The following is a 21291-nucleotide window of genomic DNA, read 5'->3' as shown; positions in this document are numbered from 1 at the left end:
CCGAGGTCAGTAAGTATATGGCTGTGTCTGTATACAGCGTAAGAATGTGTTATCTGCATAACTGTATTCATTGATGCACATTTCCTTTAATGTCAATATACTGTGACTGCAAAATTACAGTTTCTAAAGAATCTTTACTGCATCTACTGTATCTCACATTAATTATGTTGTTGTTACCGCTTTGAACACAATCCGATACAACAGACCTACTGTAATTTATCTCAAGCTACTCAAATATGTTTGTACCCTTATACTGATACATTTCCACAGGGCTGCCTGGATCTCCTTGTTCCTCAGAGTATAGATGATGGGATTGAATAACGGAATGACGACTGTGTACAGAAGAGAAGTTATTTTCATTACAGTCAATGACTGTCCTTTGGAGGGAATCACATATTTAGCAATCAGTGTCCCATAATATGTGCACACAACAGCAAGGTGAGAGCTACAGGTGGAGAAGGCTTTCTGTCTCCCACTGGTGGAGGAAATACTGAGGATGGTGAGGGAGATACAGACATATGTCACAACGATGAAGATGAATGGGAAGATAATGAAGGAGATGCCTAGAAAAAAGAGCACTGTATCCGCAATGAATCTGTCTGAGCAAAAATGTTCTAAGAGAGGGGCAAGATCACAGAAGAAATGGTCAATGACATTGGGGTTACATAACTGAAATGAACAAATCAAAATAACCATACTTAGTGCTGCCATAAAAGCTAAGAACCAAGACCAGAAAACCATTTGGCAGCAAAACTTTAAATCCATAAAAGCAAAGTATCGCAATGGGTGGCAGATGGCCAGGTATCTATCATAGGACATCACTGTAAGGAGGAAACATTCAGCACCTATTGAGGAACAAAATAGGAAATATTGAGTGATGCAGCCAATGAGAGTAATAACGGCACCTTCTGCCATTATTACGTATAGCATGTTAGGCACAATATCTGTTGTTAGCAAGATCTCAGACAGGGACAGGTGGCTTAGAAAGAAGTACATGGGCATATGAAGCTTGTGATTGGTTGACACCAAGACAATAATGAGGAGATTTCCAGCTAAGGTGCAAATGTATAACAGAAGGAAGACAAGGAAGAGTAAGATCTTGAAGTTGTAAATGGCTGGAAATCCCAGAAGCAGAAATTCTGTAACCGTGGTCTGATTCTCCCGGAGCATTGTGGTATGTTAGAGGAAGAGGAGATCTTCATATTAAATATCAGTTCTCTTGCTGCAAGAAGAAAGTGTTTAGTGAGAATTGTAAAATAATTAAGACATAAAAGCCCCTGATCTATTAATGGTTCAGAAAGTACTATACGTATACTATATTGTATTTTGATAACTTTTATATATGAATATATAAACAGATTACGGATAGAGACACAAATGGGAAATATGTTGCAAAAAAAGAGATAATGTACATGGTCTTGTTAGGAATCCAACTTCAAGACCACTCTAAAAAGTCACCTTTACACTGATAATAGCGCATTAATATAACCAAGACTCGCACATCACAATTTATTCTCATATTCATAGACTTGTATCCTCCTAATATTGCCTTGTACTGTATGTATTATGCCCTTAATGTATCCCTATTTGCACTATTATCCCTGTATTATTTCTTGTATAGTATAGTATCTCTGCATACATGGTTGGTGTTGCATAAAAATACACAAAAAGTACCTTCACCCCCAGTACGATTCTCACCTCACGCCCATCACATCTCTGAGAAATGTTTTTCAGAGGATGGGAAATGGACGGATTTCCCTTCATCGGTAACTAACATCACATTAATTATCATAAAGAGGATCCACTATCAATAAGCCAGCGGATCATCCAAAGAAAGTACATTAATTGTGCACCACTAGGCTATTAAAATGTAGCATTTAATAAATCACTAGGGAAACAAAAATCACAACATAATAATAATTGAATTAGTGACAATGTGCAGATACATAAACAAAATAATAAAATCAGTAAGTGTGGCTGACACGTACAGTATAATGTCTGCTGGGAGAAAAGCAATTGTCCCTTTAACAGACGGGCTAGATGAAAAATTCCTTAATATAGACAATTATTTAATATAGTTGAGATGAGAGTGGTTTATAGATATAAACTTTCCCACAAATTAAACATTGTAACAGATTGTCGATGCTTGTACTGTAGATTGCCACTATAGAGCTACTTCAGATAACGAATGATCTAATACCTCTTGATAATCAAAAGTCTACATACATACCTTCCAGCATAGATTATTGCTGGACAGTTGTGATCAGCTGCAATTAATATTAGCATACAGTATGCTGGAAAGAACTGAGTATTTGAATCACCCTCTGCAGGCAGTGCTACTTAATTATATGGCTAGTTGAAGAGTAGATTAAATCGGGCAGTGAGATACATTACAAACACTGACTGGTTGTTTGCATTATTCACAGATCTGTCAGGGTCAGGTATCGAGTATTTAGCCTGATTCACTCACAAAATCATTGTGACCACATTGTTATGATACACAGCTGAGATTGTGCTGAGTAGGTGGTTAAGCAAACCTTTAGCAGAACTGAGCAGTGGCACTGTGACATATGCCATGCAGTGCTAACTGGCTGCCTAACTAGTGAATGTCTGACAGATAAGAAGGAGGTATAAGCAATCACACAGTGTACTAACTGGCTGCCTGAACTTTAACTCATAGACAATATTGCTATATCTGTGTACAGTAACACTTATAGGAAATGAGGCCGCAAAGGTTATTGCCGCTTTTTATGTAATCAAAATATTCCCTTCTTCTCCCCCCTGTGCTAACAGACATGTAGAACATATAACGCACGCGCACACATAGTGGCACTGTACAATGGTGAAATTATGTTGGAGGGAAATAATAAAATAAATTGATAAGTTACTTGGGCTAAAACTTCGCTTTTGTAAATGAGTCCTAATACTCATCAATGATGGTGTGTGGTGGGATGTGCTGGTATGTGGTGAGATGAGGTGGGAAGCGGTGGGATGTGGTGGGATATGGTAGGATGTGGTGGGATGTGCTGGGATGATGGAAGATGAGGTGGGATGTGGTGGGATGTGGTGGGATGAGGTGGGATGTGGTGAGATGTGGTGGGATGAGGTGAGATGAGGTGGGATGAGGTGGGATGTGCTGGGATATGGTGGGATGTGGTGGGATGTATTGGAATGTGTTGGGATGTGTTGGGATATGGTGAGATGTGGTGGGATGAGGAGAGATGAGGTGGGATGCGGTGGGATGTGGTGGGATTATGCTGGGATGAGGTGGGATGTGGTGGAATGTGGTGGGATGTGGTGGGATTATGCTGGGATGAGGTGGGATGTGGTGGAATGTGGTGGGATGTGTTGGGATGTGCTGGGATGTGGTGGGATGTGGTGGGATGAGGTGGGTTATTTTGGAATATATTGATGTATGGTGGGATATGGTGGAATATGTTTGAATATGGTGGGATATGTTAGTTTATGTTGGGATATATTGGGACATGTTGGGATATTCTGCTCCATGACTGGCACTGAATACTATTGGAAATATGTGATATTTTGAGTTACAACAGGATATATTGTGTTGTCTCACAATGAGTCTAGCTACATTTGTACCCTTAGCAGCCAACTGGAAATGGGGATAACCACTCAGTTTGGTCTAATCAGACAATGGAAATATGAACTGCAACCCCCAATCTATGGAATAATATAACAAGGGCATTGGCGGTTCTTTGTACAGTCCTAGTATTTAACAAGTACAGTAAGTTGCATTTAGGGTTTTGCAAAGTGTTCAGGCTGTGTGGTTGTAGATGTTTTACTTTAAAAAATGTCAATTTTAAATACTCTTCAAATATAATTCTGCATTAAAACTGCCACTGGTTGCTATGGAAACTCTAATATTCTCCATTAGATCGAGATATACTCGCTGTACCTCATGATTAATACGGTAGGTGCACTAAAGGTAAACAGGATAAAGTATCAAAAATAGGTTTTCTCAGATCGGGGAGATATACAGCCCCTAATTACATGCACTCTGTACCTAAGTATCCATTTATCTGGACAAAGTTGGCCAGCTAGCTAAGCCTGCAGTGTATCAGCAGAATTCAATATTTATTTACTCAAAGCCACGGTATTAGTGTAAGGAAATGTAAATAGTCCTGTATAGCTAAAAGGATAACTCTAAAGATTGAATGAACAATGCTTGGAACAGTTAAAATCTCAATATTTATTCAATCAAATAAAAACATCAGTATAGAACTACAGTAAGGAAACAAAACACAGTGGGATTGGTGCACAAAGTGCTGCTGGAAATCGTTTATTTAGTGTAATTATACCTCACCTACTTTATGGATCATTTTCGCAATCGCTAATAATTCTGTACAAAAACATTCTAAATAGACATTATAAAAATACAGCATGTTAATGATTGTTAATAACCGTTTGCTGGAAAAACACTTCTAAGTATTTAATCTTATAGCAATGTTATCTTTTGGTATGAAGAAAACATTGAATTAGGGAACATGTTATTAACCTGACTACAAATACACTACTTATGCACAAATGTTTTCTTACTGGAACTTTTTAATGATTCTCGTTTTTCCTGCTACAATGTAATTTGATGGTTTATTAGATGTTATTGCTGAGGTTAGTGATTACCGCGCTACAATATTCTTTATAATAATAATGTGTAACACGGGGGCATCGCAAATTTCCCCAGCTGCAAAACTAGAGCAAGACTGTGACATATAAGAAGGGATCCTCTGAGCACAAAGGGATATTTCCTTCAATCTGCAGCCGCTTTTTCACATACATTTTGTGTTAGTTCTCCTCACTAGAACATTTAAAAACTTTAACCCACAACAGTTTCTGGATGACCTTACCAACTGCCCATGGCACAGAATCGATTTAATTCCTGACCCTGATTCTGCGCTCGACTATTTCCAATCCGAGTTCTTAAAACTCTGCGATACCCATGCTCCACTACGCAAAATAAGGGTACGGGGGCCCCACCTTCCATGGGTTACAACTGACCTTATTGCACTCTACCAGCTCAGGGATACCTTGTGGAAAAGCTACAAAGTAACTGGCACTACCAAGGATCTCAATCACTACAGATGCATGCGGAATATGTGCACAAGGCAAACAAGGCATGCAAAAGCACAATATTACTCTGACAAAATCCACCAAAATACATCAAACCCAGCTAACTTCTGGAAGGTTATCAACAATATATTCCAGCCTCCTAACCATCAACAACCAAGTAATATCACTAAGGGGGATATTACTCTGACAAACCCCACTGACATTGCAAATGCATTCAATGATTACTTTGTGGGGTGCGCCACTAACTTATTAGCGAAACGCAGCCCAAACCACAAACCTGAATCTCATCCTGGGAGTACCCCTATAGTCCCACCCCCTCCCAACACTGCCCACAATTTTCAATTTGGCCCAGTATCTGAAGAGGAGATTACACAAGCGCTCCTCAAACTAAAACTAAGCAGCCAATGTGGACCTGACTTACAACAATCTAGGTTCCTACGACTTGGTGCCCCAGCCATTGCCAAACCAATTGCGTCCATAGTCAACTCTATCCTGTCTGCAGGCCATATCCCTAAGACCTGGAAAACTGCCAGAGTTGTCCCAATCTTCAAAAGTGGGGACAAAAACACTGTCTCAAACTACAGGCCAATCTCACTTCTCCCAATTCTATCCAAAGTCATGGAAAAATGTGCCCACTCTCAATTAAGCGATTTCTACACCAAGACAAATTTCCCTAGCCAATTCCAATCTGGCTTTCATCCCAAATACTCCACTGTAACTACCCTGCTAAAAGTTTGCAATGAAATCCTGTGTGGAATGGAACGGGGTCAACTCACTGGTGCAGTATTCCTAGATTTTGCAAAGGCTTTTGACACAGTTGATCATGCTATCCTGCTCAACAAACTCCAGAGCTCTGGAATAGGGAAGCTTGCTTTAAACTGGTTTCAGTCCTACCTATCAGGAAGATCCCAACATGTGTCCATCTCAGGCTCTAACTCCAAACCCCTGGACATCCCCTGTGGTGTCCCGCAAGGCTCTGTTCTGGGGCCCCAACTCTTCTCAGTGTTCATTAATGATCTTCCCACAGCTTGTAAGGAAGCCTCAATACACATGTATGCAGACGACACAATCCTATATGCACACAGCCATAGCCTCTCTAACCTTCAACACATACTTCAGTCTGACTTTTTGAGACTCGAAAACTGGATTTCCCAAAACAGACTGTTTTTAAACACTGACAAGACTGTAACAATGGTATTCGGGACCAAGACTAAATTTTTAAAGCTTACAGTGACTGAGCTCCTGATTAGAACCAACGCTAACACCACCCTAACCCCTGTCACTAGTTTTAAATACCTGGGCTTATGGTTTGACTCCCACTTAACATTCGGGATGCACATTGATATCCTGACAACCAAGACCTATGCCTAACTAGGGGCACTTTACAGGAACAAATCCTCCCTAAGTCTCCTGGTCAGAAAGCGTATCGCACAGCAGATGCTAATGCCAATTATTGACTATGGAGACATAGTATACGGCTCGGCACCTCAAACCCACCGTAGCAAACTTGACACCCTCTACAATTCAATTTGTCATTTTGTTCTCCAATGCAACTACAACACACATCACTGCGATATGCTCAAAGAACTAGATTGGTCATCACTAGAGTCTAGGCGCAAAGTTCACCTTTCCTGTCTTGCCTTTAAATTCTTCATGGGCAAGCTACCCAGCTATCTGAACAAGCTCCTCACCCCTACCACTTGCAGCACTTATCACCTGAGATCAGACTCCAAAAGACTGTTCATGGTACCAAGGCTCAACAAAGTATCCGGACGTTCCTCCTTCTCCTACCGTGCACCCCAAAACTGGAACAACCTACCAGAGACTCTCACATCCACCACCAGTTTAAGTTCATTCAAATCTAAGGCTGTCTCACATTTTAACCTGGTCTGTAACTGTTTCATACGCCCATAATATATATTTTCTTTAACTGTGCACGCAATGTCTTGTATATAATGTATACCCTGTTCATTTATGTAACTGTATTTGTAACCATGTATTATTTGTTTTTCTCTGTGCCCAGGACATACTTGAAAACGAGAGGTAACTCTCAATGTATTACTTCCTGGTAAAATATTTTATAAATAAATAAATAAATAGTTTTTTAGCTCGTGTAAGCAATTAATGTCCAAGAGAATTATTCCAATATGTAACAAAAGGTGCAAAACTGGTGCAAAAAAAACATTTGCTTCCACAATAAAACACTATTATTCAGCTGATCCTAAGTTCCCAACATCTTAACAGCTGGGGTAATATTTCTCCTGTGCTACTCACATAGATGCAAAATGTAAAGACTTACTTTTAATTATAAATCTGACATTAACCATTACGCAGCTATGTAGCATTGTTACTCACTGGTATCTGAGTATTTACCCCCAGCTCTGAAAGAGAAGACTTTACTCTACTTACTATTTGTCTTTTATTCCATTTCCAGGTAGAATTTTATTTCTCTCCAAGTCCTGGAAATAATATTTCTCAGCAGCAAACGTTCATAACTGAAAGACAGATGTTCGCAGGAAGAGGAGTGTGTAGGTAATAGGGTCTCTCTCCCCGATTGCAGTGCAGCCTTACCCAGGATAAGCTCTGTATTAAACCTGTGCTGCATCTCTGACCTCTTATACATGCTCACAATAGGGAGGGGAGTCTTTGTGGAGTTGGAACATTACGGAGAATTCCACAAAGACTCATTAGGAAGAGGTTTCTGGTGAATAGCAAATGATGACGTGGGACAATGGGATGAATGAATCAGATGTTCATGTATGTTTGTATGTACATATGTTTCTCCATGAAGATGAGGGGAGTGGGGGAGAGTGGATTGGTGAATATTGGGGTTGAGGAAGATCCATAATTCGGGAGCCAAATTATTTTCAAACATTCAAATTCGTAATGAATATATCATTTATTCACACTTCTGATTATTGGCAGATTGATTTAAAAATGACATAAATCTATTAAATACATACGAGTTTTAGATGTAGGGTGACAGACAGTAGGAAACTTTTAAAGTTGCAAATTAAAAATCGACACGCTGTTGTAATAGCATGAATAGCATGAATGGGATTAGAGAAACTGAGGGGGAAGTGAGATCTTACACCGAGGCAGTATGCTTGAGAGTCTGGATGAATGGTAGGGTTACTGATTGAGACATAAAATGGAGCAATTTGATCTTGTTTATGGGGGAATATGATGAGTTTCAATTTAAGTTTCAGGCAACGGCGGCCATCCAGTCTGAAAGAGCAGAGAGACAATCAGTGACTAGGGACTGGATGTCAGGAATAAGCTTAAGAGTTGAAAAATGTAGTTGTTTGTCGTCTGCATAGTGGTGATATTTGAAACCAAAGGAGCTAGTGAGATCACAGAGTGAGAGTTTATATAGAGAGAAAAGGAGTGGACCCAGGAAAAATCCCTGAGGCACACTAACAGAGAGGTCGGTAGGAGAAAAGGAAGAGTTAGCAATGGAGACATTGTATAAGTTTTTACAGATATCATGAATAGTTTGCAGGAGTAGAGAGTAGTCAAAAGTGCCAAAATGTGAAGAGGAAAGAGATCCGGCGGTTCTCAGCTTGCCGTAGGGGTACAATCAAGGATATCCAAAATCAATCAGAAAAATAAGCTGTTTATTCGGTGCATAACAAAAATCCTTCTGCCACAAGGTAACTCTGACGCATTTCGTCCACCAATAGGACTTTGTCAAACAGTGACTGGTCTAGTCAAACAGTGAAACCTATATAGTGATCCTAAAATTCTGATTGGAGGTACTAGATGGTTATGCAAATGAGAATGCACCTGCTGAATAATTACCTCGTCCCGTCCATAAAGGTATATCAGTATTTAACCCAATTGTGACAGGGTAAATTAAAGCCACCAGCTATATGACTGCCAGACCTATGTTTAGTGCATGAAACTGTGTTATTGCAAGGAAGGGAAAGGTGATGGGGAAGGGGGGAGGAAAGGGAAAGGAAGGGATTGTGGTAAATGACACTAAATAAAACAGTTAATGAAACATAAAATGTAAGTTTCAACGACTCACACGGGCTTGTGTGAGACTTCACCCTCAGCGAAGGATGTGGTGGGTGAATAAAACTCCTGAAGCGGAGAAATAATGGTAAAAACTCACACGGCCAAATGTGAGTTCGTTCCCTCAATGGGTGTTGTCAGCAGTCTCAGGTGGTGCAGATGCGTCTTAGTATTCTGTCCCAATAGGTGTAGTGTATGAGTGGCTCCTCTCCCAGATGCCCATAAGCCAAAAGGATGAGCAAAGTCTGGATTAGTCGCTGATAAAGTTTATTGTAACAGTATTCAAAGATAAAAACAGTAAACACACTCACAAAAAAGTTAAACTGCCCAGCATCAGCCGCGAGGCTATCCGGAAAGACCTCTTCTTCCGCTTGTGCTCCCGCTGACGCGTCCGACAGTGGGACTGGAAGAGAGGATCTAAACCGGATGTCCGGCGGTTGTCTGGGTCCCTCTCTCAATGAACTCCGGCAGGGAACTACGCGTTTCGCAGTGATGCTTCGTCAGGTTCCTGCCGGATGCTCATTGTATACAGTATATATAGGCACAGCGATAGAATCAACGTAATTATTTAATTAATTGATTAAAAACAGTTTATCAATAAACCTGACTGTCTATCACCTATGCTCTGCTTCATTGGTAACTCCCTCTTGGAATTCACTTTAGAGTCTCAAACAGTAGTGACAATTGTATTGGTTAACATGTGTTTTAAAACGTTGCCCCAACAGGATAGAATCGTTTACCCATCTGCACAGGAAAATGGGAATTGCTCTGGTTATATGTTCCCGTTACTATAACAAAATAGTGGGAATGTTACCCGAACCAAATACATCTCATAGCCTTATTAAAATGTTGCTATTATACACATACAAAGTTACACCTCACATTGAATGATATTTGGATTATAGCTTCAGTTATTAATCACAAGATGATCTCGAGATCATAATTTCAACACCTCTTAGGGAGGTCGAGGTACAGTAAGAACAATAGTATTAAAAATATTATTAAAACATTATTAAAACAGCACTCAAAGTAGTTTACAGTAATTGAGATAAGAGCTAAAAGAAATTGTATAGAAATGACAATGATCTTAATGTCGATATCGACATCGGAGCCTTCCTCTAAACATCCTCTGTCCCATATTCATCTGTTCCCCCCCCTCTCCCCCTCCCCCTCCCCCTCCTTACTTGTTTCCTCCATTTTCCAATAGGAAACAATTCCGAGACAGCTCTCTCTGAACATACCTTCCTACACCAGCTTGTCAACTTATCATTTTGAATCAATGTTAATTTTAATGATGAATTTTTAATGATGAATTTTTAATGATGAATTGTTAGTAAATACTATTGAGGTTGCAGAGACACTAAGATAGATGTCTGTTTTAATCAACATGTAATAGGCTGGCATTGAGCACATACACTGGTTCAAAAGATATTTGAGCTATGATTCATGGCCCACTTCCAACTGTGGCCCATTGGATACATATGCCAATATGTTTCACTGAAGTAGATATGCAGTTTGTCCACTAGAGGGTGGTGTTGCCCCATAAATGGACTCAAACCATTAGACAGTATGCTTTTAACTAAACACCATTGAATTAAAAACGGATGGATATTAACATCAAATCAGACTACATTTGATAACTATTTAAAAAATTTCTAGACAATTTCTTTTAGCTATTATCTCAATTACTGTGAACAACTTTGAGTGCTGTTTTAATAATGTTTTAATAATATTATTAATACTATTGTTCTTACTGTACCTCGACCTCCCTAAGAGGTGTTGAAATTATGATCTCGAGATCATCTTGTGATTAATAACTGAAGCTATAATCCAAATATCATTCAATGTGAGGTGTAACTTTGTATGTGTATAATAGCAACATTTTAATAAGGCTATGAGCTGTATTTGGTTCGGGTAACATTCCCACTATTTTGTTATAGTAACGGGAACATATAACCAGAGCAATTCCTATTTTCCTGTGCAGATGGGTAAACGATTCTATCCTATTGGGGCAACGTTTTAAAACACATGTTAACCAATACAATTGTCACTACTGTTTGAGACTCTAAAGTGAATTCCAAGAGGGAGTTACCAATGAAGCAGGGCATAGGTGATAGACAGTCAGGTTTATTGATAAACTGTTTTTAATCAATTAATTAAGTAATTACGTTGATTCTATCGCTGTGCCTATATATACTGTATACAATGAGCATCCGGCAGGAACCTGACGAAGCATCACTGCGAAACGCGTAGTTCCCTGCCGGAGCTCATTGAGAGAGGGACCCAGACAACCGCCGGACATCCGGTTTAGATCCTCTCTTCCGGTCCCACTGTCGGACGCGTCAGCGGGAGCACAAGCGGAAGAAGAGGTCTTTCCGGATAGCCTCGCGGCTGATGCTGGGCAGTACTTATGTGTGAGTGTGTTTTACTGTTTTTATCTTTGAATACTGTTACAATAAACTTTATCAGCGACTAATCCAGACTTTGCCCATCCTTTTGGCTTATGGGCATCTGGGAGAGGAGCCACTCATATACCATACCTATTGGGACAGAATACTAAGACGCATCTGCACCACCTGAGACTGCTGACAACACCCACTGAGGGAACGAACTCACATTTGGCCGTGTGAGTTTTTACCATCATTTCTCCGCTTCAGGAGTTTCATTCACCCACCACATCCTTCGCTGAGGGTGAAGTTTCACACAAGCCCATGTGTGAGTCGTTGAAACTTACATTTTATGTTTCATTAACTGTTTTATTTAGTGTCATTTACCACAATCACTTCCTTTCCCTTTCCTCCCCCATTCCCCATCACCTTTCCCTTCCTTGCAATAACACCGTTTCAAGCACTAATACTGTGAATTATCTTTTTTATCATCTCTTGAGTTCCACGAGTTTGCGCTGACCACCACCATACTCCAATTGCCACCATAAGAAGATCTTGGGATTTGTCTTCTTCAATGTCAAGCTGCAGCAAAAACCAACAAGGGCCAGTATACAATTTTTATTTATTTTTATTGTTTGGCACAGTTTTTTATGTCCATAGGCGTCCAACAACTATAAGCCACATATTACAGGGAGCGCCCCAGTTCCACACTCCGAGACCTATGTTTAGTCTGCAGTGCAGCAGTGACTAGGTTAACTTCAGCTGGGAACCTCAGGACAATTAGTTGGATCCCAGCTGCCTAATCAAGGTGTGTTAAAACCCCAGGCTGTAGACACATGGGTGCTGGCTGTTCAGGAGAGAGGAGATTACTGATACAAGGTCTGTTAGCAAAGTACATGGTTTATGAACTGTCTGTTTCCTGCATAGAAAAGAGTAGGTGCCTTATTTTGACTCTGTCTGCTAAAGAGAAACTGTTTTGTCTGCTGAAAAAAAAGAAATTTTTCTTTTGTTTGCTGATGAAAAGCTATTTTGTTTTGTGTGCTGCATAATAAATAAGCCTTATCCAAAGAACCTGCGTGTGTAGTTGCATATACCCTGCAACATATGGTGTTAGAAGTCCTGGGATTTTCAAAAGGCTCCTGCAGTTAAAGGGCCACACACACACAAACAAGAATGGAAGAACTTTTGAAAGAGTTTCTGTGCGAGCAGACCAGACAGCAGGGACAGATAATGCAGGAGCAGGCCCGGCTGCAAGCGGAGAGAGATGAAAGACTACAAGCAGCACAGGATGAGCGGATTGCCAAGCTGCTGACCCAATTCCAATGCCAGTGCAGAACTTGAAAGCAGACCCCCGATACTCCTGAGGAAAATGGCTCCGAACGAGGATTCAGAGGCTTTTTTACTGACATTTGAAAGAGTCGCCGAAGCACAGGGCTGGGCTGCAGATCGCTGGGCAACTGCTTTGGCCCGCTCCTCATAGAAGAAGCCCAGGCCTCATATCAGGGCCTCCCTGCAGATCAGGCAATGGACTACCGGCAAGTGAAAGCCGCCATACTGGATCGCTTAGGTCTGACCCCAGAGACCTACCGGCAGCAGTTCCGGAACATGAAGTACACCGCTAAGATGCGACCCCGGGTTCTCGCTCATCGGTTATTGGACTTGTGTACGCGCTGGATTCAACCTGAGGAGTGCACTAAGAAGGCAATTCTTGAGCAGGTGGTTTTGGAACAATTCCAACAAATAATACCCCCTTCTGCACGCTCGTGGGTAAAATGCCACGCGGCTGAAACACTAGCTTTGGCGGTCCGACTCGTGGAGAACTTCTTTGGGGCTGAGGAATAGGCGAGTGTCCTGAACCCGATGGATCCAACTTCACCGGCACCGGCGGACACCCAAAGAGGGAGCTCGGATCAACGGGGAACCTACGGCTCGTCCATGAGCAACCGCCAAGTCCAACGGAAGGAGCAGTCGTTCCAGCAATGGCGGAGTAAAAATGCTGGTCCCCGCCGAGACCCTCATATCCTTCCTGATGTCGGCTCGTCACAAAATGAGAGGAACTTCCGAGGACGTTGCCCACAGGACCCACCAGATGCTTGGTCTCCAGTATCCGGTCCAGCGGAGCGCTATCCACAGCCCCCTCCTGCGAGGGAACACTCTCCATGTTCCGCCTCCGGAGAACAAGGCCACCGGTATGTGGATTGTCCACTGATGGATTGTTCATTCATCAGGACCGTCGCCTCGGCCTTCACTGGAGAAAATTACAAGCCCTGGCTACTGCCAGCCCTGATTGGGGGAGAAACTGTCCAGACCCTTGTAGATTCGGGCTCTGGGAAAACTCTGGTCCTCCAGGAACTGTTACCGCCTAACATCCTAACATGTGTTCTTTTGACTCCCCATGGAGTATAGAATTTATTCACGGCGATCTAAAATGCTATCCGACGGCCAAAATCTGGCTACAGGTAAAAGGTCAGGAGGCTTACCTCAAAGTAGGAGTCGCTCCTTGACTCCCTGCCCCGTTGTGCTCGGCCGGGACTGGCCTTTCTTTTTGGACCTAATGGCTCCAGTCTCTCATGAGGAAACTCATTCTATGGCTCAGGAGAACCCTGGCAAACTGTTCCCCTTCTCGGCAGACCTTTTTCCCAGTAGACACCGGGTTCAAAAGACTTGGAAGCAAAGACGCTCTGACAAACAGGACTGGTTGCAGAAATCTGGGTCTCAAGGGGACCATTCGAGTAGTCAGAGGTCACAAGTGATGGCTGGCGATGGCCAGAGGGAGGGGGATATGGGCCCTGGAGATTTACCAGACCTATACCTCCCTGACGTTCGCCAGAAGCAAAGGGAAGACCCAGTCCTTGCAAGACAGTATGACAAGGTGGTGAAAATTGATGAGCAAATTTTAAATGCACAGGGGGTGATAGTATTCCCCCATTTTGAACTATCAAATGATATCCTGTATTGGGTGAATAGGCAGACACAAACAGGGGAGGTCACCAGACAGATATTGGTTCCCAAGGCGTTTGTTAAATCTGTGTTCACTCTAGCCCATACTGTCCCTTGGGGTGGTCAACTGGGCAGGGATAAAACATTGGACCGTATTTCATCCCGATTCTATTGGCCAGGGATGCATAGTGATATTGCTAAGCTATGTGCGGCATATCAGGAGTGCCAGCTAACTAGTCCAAAAGGACAAAAACCAGCCCCTTTGGTTCCTCTACCCTTGGTGTCAGTTCCCTTTGAGAGGATTGGGGTAGACTTGGTAGGACCTCTAGAACCTTCTGTGAAAGGACATAGGTTTATTCTTGTAATAGTTGATTATGCCACAAGATATCCTGAGGCGTTCCCCCTGAGGACAGCAACGGCAAAGCAAGTAGCCAACAAGTTGTTTGAACTGTTCTCATGGGTTGGACTCCCCCAGGTTATGTTGACAGACCAAGGTACAAATTTCATGGCTAAACTGATGCAGGATGTCTTAAAGTTACTAGAGGTCAAGTCTGTTCGGACATCGGTCTACCATCCACAGACTGACGGATTGGTGGAAAGATTTAACCGAACTCTAAAAGGGATGCTGAGGAAATTTGTAGATTCAGAGAAGAGAGCCTGGGATGAACTTCTCCCTTTTCTGCTGTTTGCAGTGCAGGAAGATCCCCAGGCCTCCACGGGACTCTCTCCATTTGAATTGCTCTATGGCCGCCAACCCCGGGGTATCCTAGACCTTCTAAAGGAGTCCTGGGAGGAACAGCGGTCCCCTTCTAAGAATTCCCTGCAATATGTACTAGACCTTAGGAAGCGCCTAGATGTGGTCGGCCATTTTGCCAGGGAGAATCTTAGATCAGCCCAGGACAGTCAGGAGAGACATTAAAATCAGAATGCTCGCATGAGAGTGTTTCACCCTGGAGACCAGCTGATGTTATTGTTACCCAGTTGCGAGAGTAAACTCCTGGCCAAATGGCAGGGCCCATTCGAAGTACTCCGCCGTACGGATGAGGTGGATTACAAGATCGCTCAACCAGGGTCCAGGAAGGGTAAACAAATTTAAGAACTTGCTGAAACCCTGGAAGATGCAGCGGTCTCTATTCATCCAACCGGTGGAGGAGGAAACAGACTTGGGTCCTCAGCCTCCACGGGAGAACATCGTGAGTGACGATAAAATCCCAATGGGTAAACAGTTGCCCTCTGAACAAAAAGGGGATTTGCTAGCAGTAAATACACAATTCCATGATGTTTTTTCTGATTTACCAGGACAAACTAACTTAACTTCACTAACTTAACTTCACATGCGATCGAGACCTGGGGTAAAAGTTCCCGTCCTTATAGGTTGCCTGAAAGTCGTAGGGCTCTGGTAGAGAAGGAGGTACAAGAAATATTACAATTAGGAGTGATTGAGGAATCATGCAGTGAGTGGTGTAGTCCACTAGTTATGGTCCCTAAACCCGATGGGAAGGTAAGATTTTATGTGGACTTCCGAAAGGTCAATACGGTATCCAAGTTTGACGCATATCCGATGCCAAGGGTGGATGAATTAATTGACGCCCTTGGTAACGCGGAATATATATCCACGCTGGACTTGACAAAAGGATACTGGCAAATACCCTTTGAGGAAAAGTCCAAATGCAAAACAGCCTTTGCCCCTCCCATGGGTTTATACCAGTTTATAACACTGCCATTTGGACTGCATGGAGCCCCAGCCACATTTCAGAGACTCATGGATAAGGTACTGAGACCCCATAGGACTTATGCCGCAGCATACCTAGATGACATTGTCATTTATAGTAAACACTGGCGGGCCCATCTAAATAGGCTGAAAGTGGTCCTCAAATTTCTAAGGGAGACAGGGCTCACAGCCAACCCTAAGAAATGTGCCTTGGGTAAGGCGGAAACCAAATACTAAGGGTATGCAGTGGGAGGGGGGAAAGTAAGGCCACTAACCGACAAGGTAGTTGCCCTGAAAGAAGTTCCGACCCCCCAAACAAAAACGCAGGTACGCTCTCTGCTGGGTTTAGCAGGGTACTACCGGCGGTTCATCCCCAACTATTCGGAAGTGGCAGCCCCTTTAACAGACCTCACAAAAAAATGTGCCCCTACACAAGTGGTATGGTCAAGGGATTGTCAGAGAGCCTTTGAGGACATAAAAAGGTGTCTATCAGAGGGTCCCATCCTTAGAAGCCCAGACTTCAACAGCCCTTTTATAGTATTGTATTGTATTGTATGTCTTTATTTATATAGCGCCATTAATGTACATAGCGCTTCACAGTAGTAATACATGTGGTTATCGAATAAATAACAGATAATATAAATAACAGATCATGGGAATAAGTGCTTTAGACAAACATAACATTAAGGAAGATGAGTCCCTGCCCCGAGGAGCTTACAATCTAATTGGTAGGTAGGGAGAACGTACAGAGACAGTAGGAGGGAGTTCTGGTAAGTGCGTCTGCAGGGGGCCAAGCTTTATGCATCATGTGTTCAGAATGTTCACAGTGCTATTCGTATGCTTCTTTAAGCAAGTGTGTCTTAAGGTGGGTCTTAAAGGTGGATAGAGAGGGTGCTAGTTGGGTACTGAGGGGAAGGGCATTCCAGAGGTGTGGGGCATTCAGTGAAAAAGGTTTAAGGCAGGAGATGGCTTTAGATAAAAAGGGGGTAGAAAGAAGACATCCTTGAGCAGAACGCAAGAGTCGGGATGGTGCATAGCGAGAAATTAGGGCTGAGATGTAAGGAGGGGCAGAAGAGTGTAAAGCTTTAAAAGTGAGGAGAAGAATGGAGTGTGAGATGCGGGATTTGATTGGAAGCCAGGAGAGGGATTTCAGGAAGGGAGATGCTGAGACAGATCTAGGAAAGAGTAGAGTGATTCTGGCAACAGCATTTAGGATAGATTGTAGGGGAGACAGGTGAGAGGCAGGAAGGCCGGACAGCAGGAGGTTACAGTAATCAAGACGGGAGAGAATGAGGGCCTGAGTCAGAGTTTTAGCAGTCGAGCAACAGAGGAAAGGGCGTATCTTTGTTATATTGCGGAGGGAAAAGCGACAAGTTTTAGAAATGTTTTGAATGTGAGGGGCGAATGTGAGAGAGGAGTCGAGTGTGACCCCTAAGCAGGGTGCTTGGGCTACTGGGTGGATGATCGTAGTTCCAACAGAAATGTGGAAGGAGGTAGTAGGGCCAGGTTTGGAAGGAAGTATGAGGAGCTCTGTTTTAGCCATGTTGAGTTTAAGGCGACGGAGGGCCATCCAGGATGATATAGCAGAGAGACATTCTGAAACTTTGGTCTGTATAGCAGGTGTAAGGTCGGGTGTTGAAAAGTATATTTGTGTGTTGTCAGCATAGAGGTGATATTTAAACCCAAAAGATGTTATTAGGTCACCTAGAGAGAGTGTGTACAGAGAAAAGAGAAGAGGTCCCAGGACAGAGCCCTGGGGTACCCCCACAGAGAGATCAATAGAGGAGGAGGAGGTGTTAGCAGAAGAGACACTGAAAGTACGATGGGAGAGGTAGGATGAGATCCAGGATAGAGCTTTGTTCCGAATACCAAGAGTATGGAGAATGTGAAGGAGAAGAGGGTGATCCACAATATCAAATGCTGCAGAGAGGTCGAGTAATATGAGCAGAGTGTAATGACCTCTGTCTTTGGTAGCATGGAGGTCGTCAGTTATTTTAGTGAGGGCTGTTTCCGTTGAGTGAGCAGTGCGGAAGCTAGATTGTAGAGGGTCTAGGAGAGAATAGGTGTTGAGAAAATGGAGCAAGCGAGAGAATACAAGACGTTCAAGGAGTTTAGAGGCAAAAGGCAGGAGGGAGACAGGTCGATAGTTAGAAAGACAGGTAGGGTCAAGCTTGCTGTTTTTGAGTAATGGTATGACTGTTGCATGTTTGAAGGAGGATGGAAAGGTTCCAGAGCAGAGGGAGGAGTTAAAAATGTGTGTGAGCATAGGGATTATAGTAGGAGCAAGAGGTTTTAGGAGATGGGAGGGAATGGGGTCAAGAGGGCAAGTGGTAGAGGGAGAAGTGGCGATCAACAGCGACACATCCTCCTCTGAGACAGTGGGAAAAGAGTCAAGGAAGGCAGGAGGAGAGTTAGGAAGAGGTGTAGGATGGGAAGAAGAAACAGAGGGGATGTTCTGACGTATGGATTCCACCTTTTCCTTAAAATAGTCAGCAAAGTCCTGAGCGGAGATGGAGGAAGGAGAGGCAGCTGAGGGTGGTTTGAGTAGAGTATCAAAGACAGAGAACAGTCGGCGTGGGTTAGACTTGTGCATGTTGATTAGTGAAGAAAAGTAGGCTTGTTTAGCTTGCGAGAGGGCAGAGTTGAAACAGGATAGCATAAATTTGTAGTGAAGGAAGTCTGCGAGAGTGTGAGACTTCCTCCAGAGGCGTTCAGAGGAACGAGTGGAGGAACGCAGCATGCGTTTGTGGGAATTTAGCCAGGGTCTAGGGTTAGAAGGGCGAGTGCGGCAGAGAGAAAGTGGGGCATGTAGATCAAGAGAGGATTACAAGACAGAGTTGTAGTTCCTGACCAGGTTGTCGGGGTCTGTAGCAGAGCTGAGAGAGGAGAGGGAGGAGCGTAAAGTGGACTCAAAGTCAGGTAAGTGAATAGAGCGCAGGTTTCTGCAGAACCGGGGTGGAGATGGAGGTGGAGAAGGGGAGAAGCGAGATAGAGAGAATGAGATGAGATGATGGTCAGAGAGAGGAAAAAAGGAAATGGAGAAATCGGAGAGAGAGAAGTTCTTAGTGAAAACCAGGTCTAAGTAGTGGCCATCCTTGTGGGTGCTGGCTGCAGTCCACTGTTGAAGGCTAAAAGAAGAGGTTAGAGAAAGAAAGCGGGAAGCCCAAGGGAGAGAGGTGTCATCAATGTGGCAATTGAAGTCCCCAAGGAGAAGAACAGGGGAGTCTGAGGAGAGGAAGAAAGAGAGCCAGGATTCAAAGTGAGAGAGAAAGGCAGAAGGGGGATGAGTAGAGGTAGGTGGGCGATAGATGACCGCCACATGAACAGGGAGAGGAGAGAAAATCTGGACAGTGTGAGCCTCAAAGGAGGGAAAAGCAAAAGAGGGAGGAATAGGAAGGGTTTGGTAACGACAGAGAGAGGAGAGCAGGAGCCCCACGCCTCCACCCCTGCCATCAGGGCGCGGAGTGTGGGAGAAGGAAAGGCCACCGTAGGAGAGGGCAGCTTCCAGAGCAGAGTCAGACTGAGTGAGCCAGGTCTCAGTTATAGCAAAGAGAAGAAGGGAGTGAGAGAGAAAGAAGTCATGCACAGAGAGAAACTTGTTAGAGAGGGAGTGAGCATTCCAAAGGGCACAGGAGAAAGGGAGAGAGGAGGGAGGGTGGCAGGGGATGGGTATGGTTGGCAGGTTGGAGGGGTTGACACCAGAAGCAGTAGAGGTTGCAGTTGGCAGGCGAGGACGAGCGCATGTAGGAATAAGACTGCGACCAGGATTGGGAGAGATATCCCCAGAAGCAAGGAGGAGAAGCATGGATAGAAAGAGGATGTGTGAGGATGATTTGTAAGGGTGTGTTTTAGTGCAGGGGATATAGCTGTGTGGTGTCAGAGGACGCAGGTAAGAAAGGAGTTCATGTGAAAAGAGAAGTGGTGAAGGAAGGAGAGATGGAGATATATGAATAGAGTTAGAGACATACTGAGGCTGGTAAAAAGAAATGCATAATTTGAGAAGAAGTGAAGTCAAAGCAAATATAAATGGTAAAGGCAGCATCACAGCAGTAAAAATGCAGTCTGGTATTGATGATTTCCTCCTTTCCAGCGTAGTTCAAATGCAGGAATCAGGGCCAGATGGGGTGTCCACTTCTTCCTCACTTCTTTTGAACTTCCTTTTAAACTTCAGTTGTTCAGTAGTCATGCCACTTATAATGGGCCACTTGAATATGGGCTACAGGCAGACTAGCTGTTCTGACTGGGTTTATATAGGCCTAAAAAGTCACCTGACAGTGTGGTTCTGTCTGTTTAATTAGCACATCTGAGGCACATTCAAACAAATGGTTTTCTACACAGGGTATTCCCTGCCTAGGTGGCAACACTTAATTTGATTAGGGGTAGACAGAAAACAGCATTCAAATATGTTTTTGACCTAGCATTGGATCACTTGCATATACTATATAATACACACAGCAAAGGCTTCAATGATGATATAGAGATGGTTTTTACCTAGCATTGGATCCCTTGCATATACTATATAAAACACACAGCAAAGGCTTCAATGATGATTTAGAGATGGTTTTTACCTAGCATTGGATCACTTGCATATACTATATAATACACACAGCAAAGGCTTCAAATATGATTTAGAGATGGTTTTTACCTAGCATTGGATCACTTGCATGTACTATATAATACACACAGCAAAGGCTTCAATGATGATTTAGAGATGGTTTTTACCAAGCATTGGATCACTTGCATATACTATATAATACACACAGCAAAGGCTTCAATGATGATTTAGAGATGGTTTTTACCTAGCATTGGATCACTTGCATATACTATATAATACACACAGCAAAAGCTTCAATGATGACTTAGAGATGTTTTTTACCTGAGGAGAGAAGGATAAGATCCATTAGGGTAAGAGTTCCTTCCTTTTAAACTTATAGTGCAAACAGATGCATCAGAGATAGGGCTAGGGGCAGTGTTGTCACAACAGTTTGAGGGAGTTGAACACCCTATCCTTTTCCTGAGTAGGAAATTGTTCCCGAGGGAAAAAAACTACTCAGTGATTGAGAAGGAGTGCCTCGCAGTAAAGTGGGCAATCGAGGCTTTGAGGCATTACCTGGCAGGAGTCCATTTTATTAACCACTGAAGTGGTTA

At 43.1% G+C, this 21291-nt stretch overlaps 1 protein-coding gene across 1 annotated transcript; it reads right to left on the bottom strand.

The window, feature by feature from the left end:
* Nucleotides 1–216: 216 nt before the first annotated feature.
* LOC142470991 (olfactory receptor 5G26-like) lies at nt 217–1170 on the bottom strand. The gene has a single exon (XM_075577793.1). It carries the CDS (start codon nt 1168–1170, stop codon nt 217–219), a length of 954 nt encoding a protein of 317 aa, XP_075433908.1.
* Nucleotides 1171–21291: the final 20121 nt, after the last annotated feature.

The sequence above is a fragment of the Ascaphus truei genome, chromosome 20, assembly GCF_040206685.1.
Source record: "Ascaphus truei isolate aAscTru1 chromosome 20, aAscTru1.hap1, whole genome shotgun sequence".
Taxonomy (NCBI): Eukaryota; Metazoa; Chordata; class Amphibia; order Anura; family Ascaphidae; genus Ascaphus; species Ascaphus truei.
The sequence above is the reverse complement of the archived record's forward strand: the minus strand, read 5'-3'. Positions and strand labels throughout refer to the sequence as shown.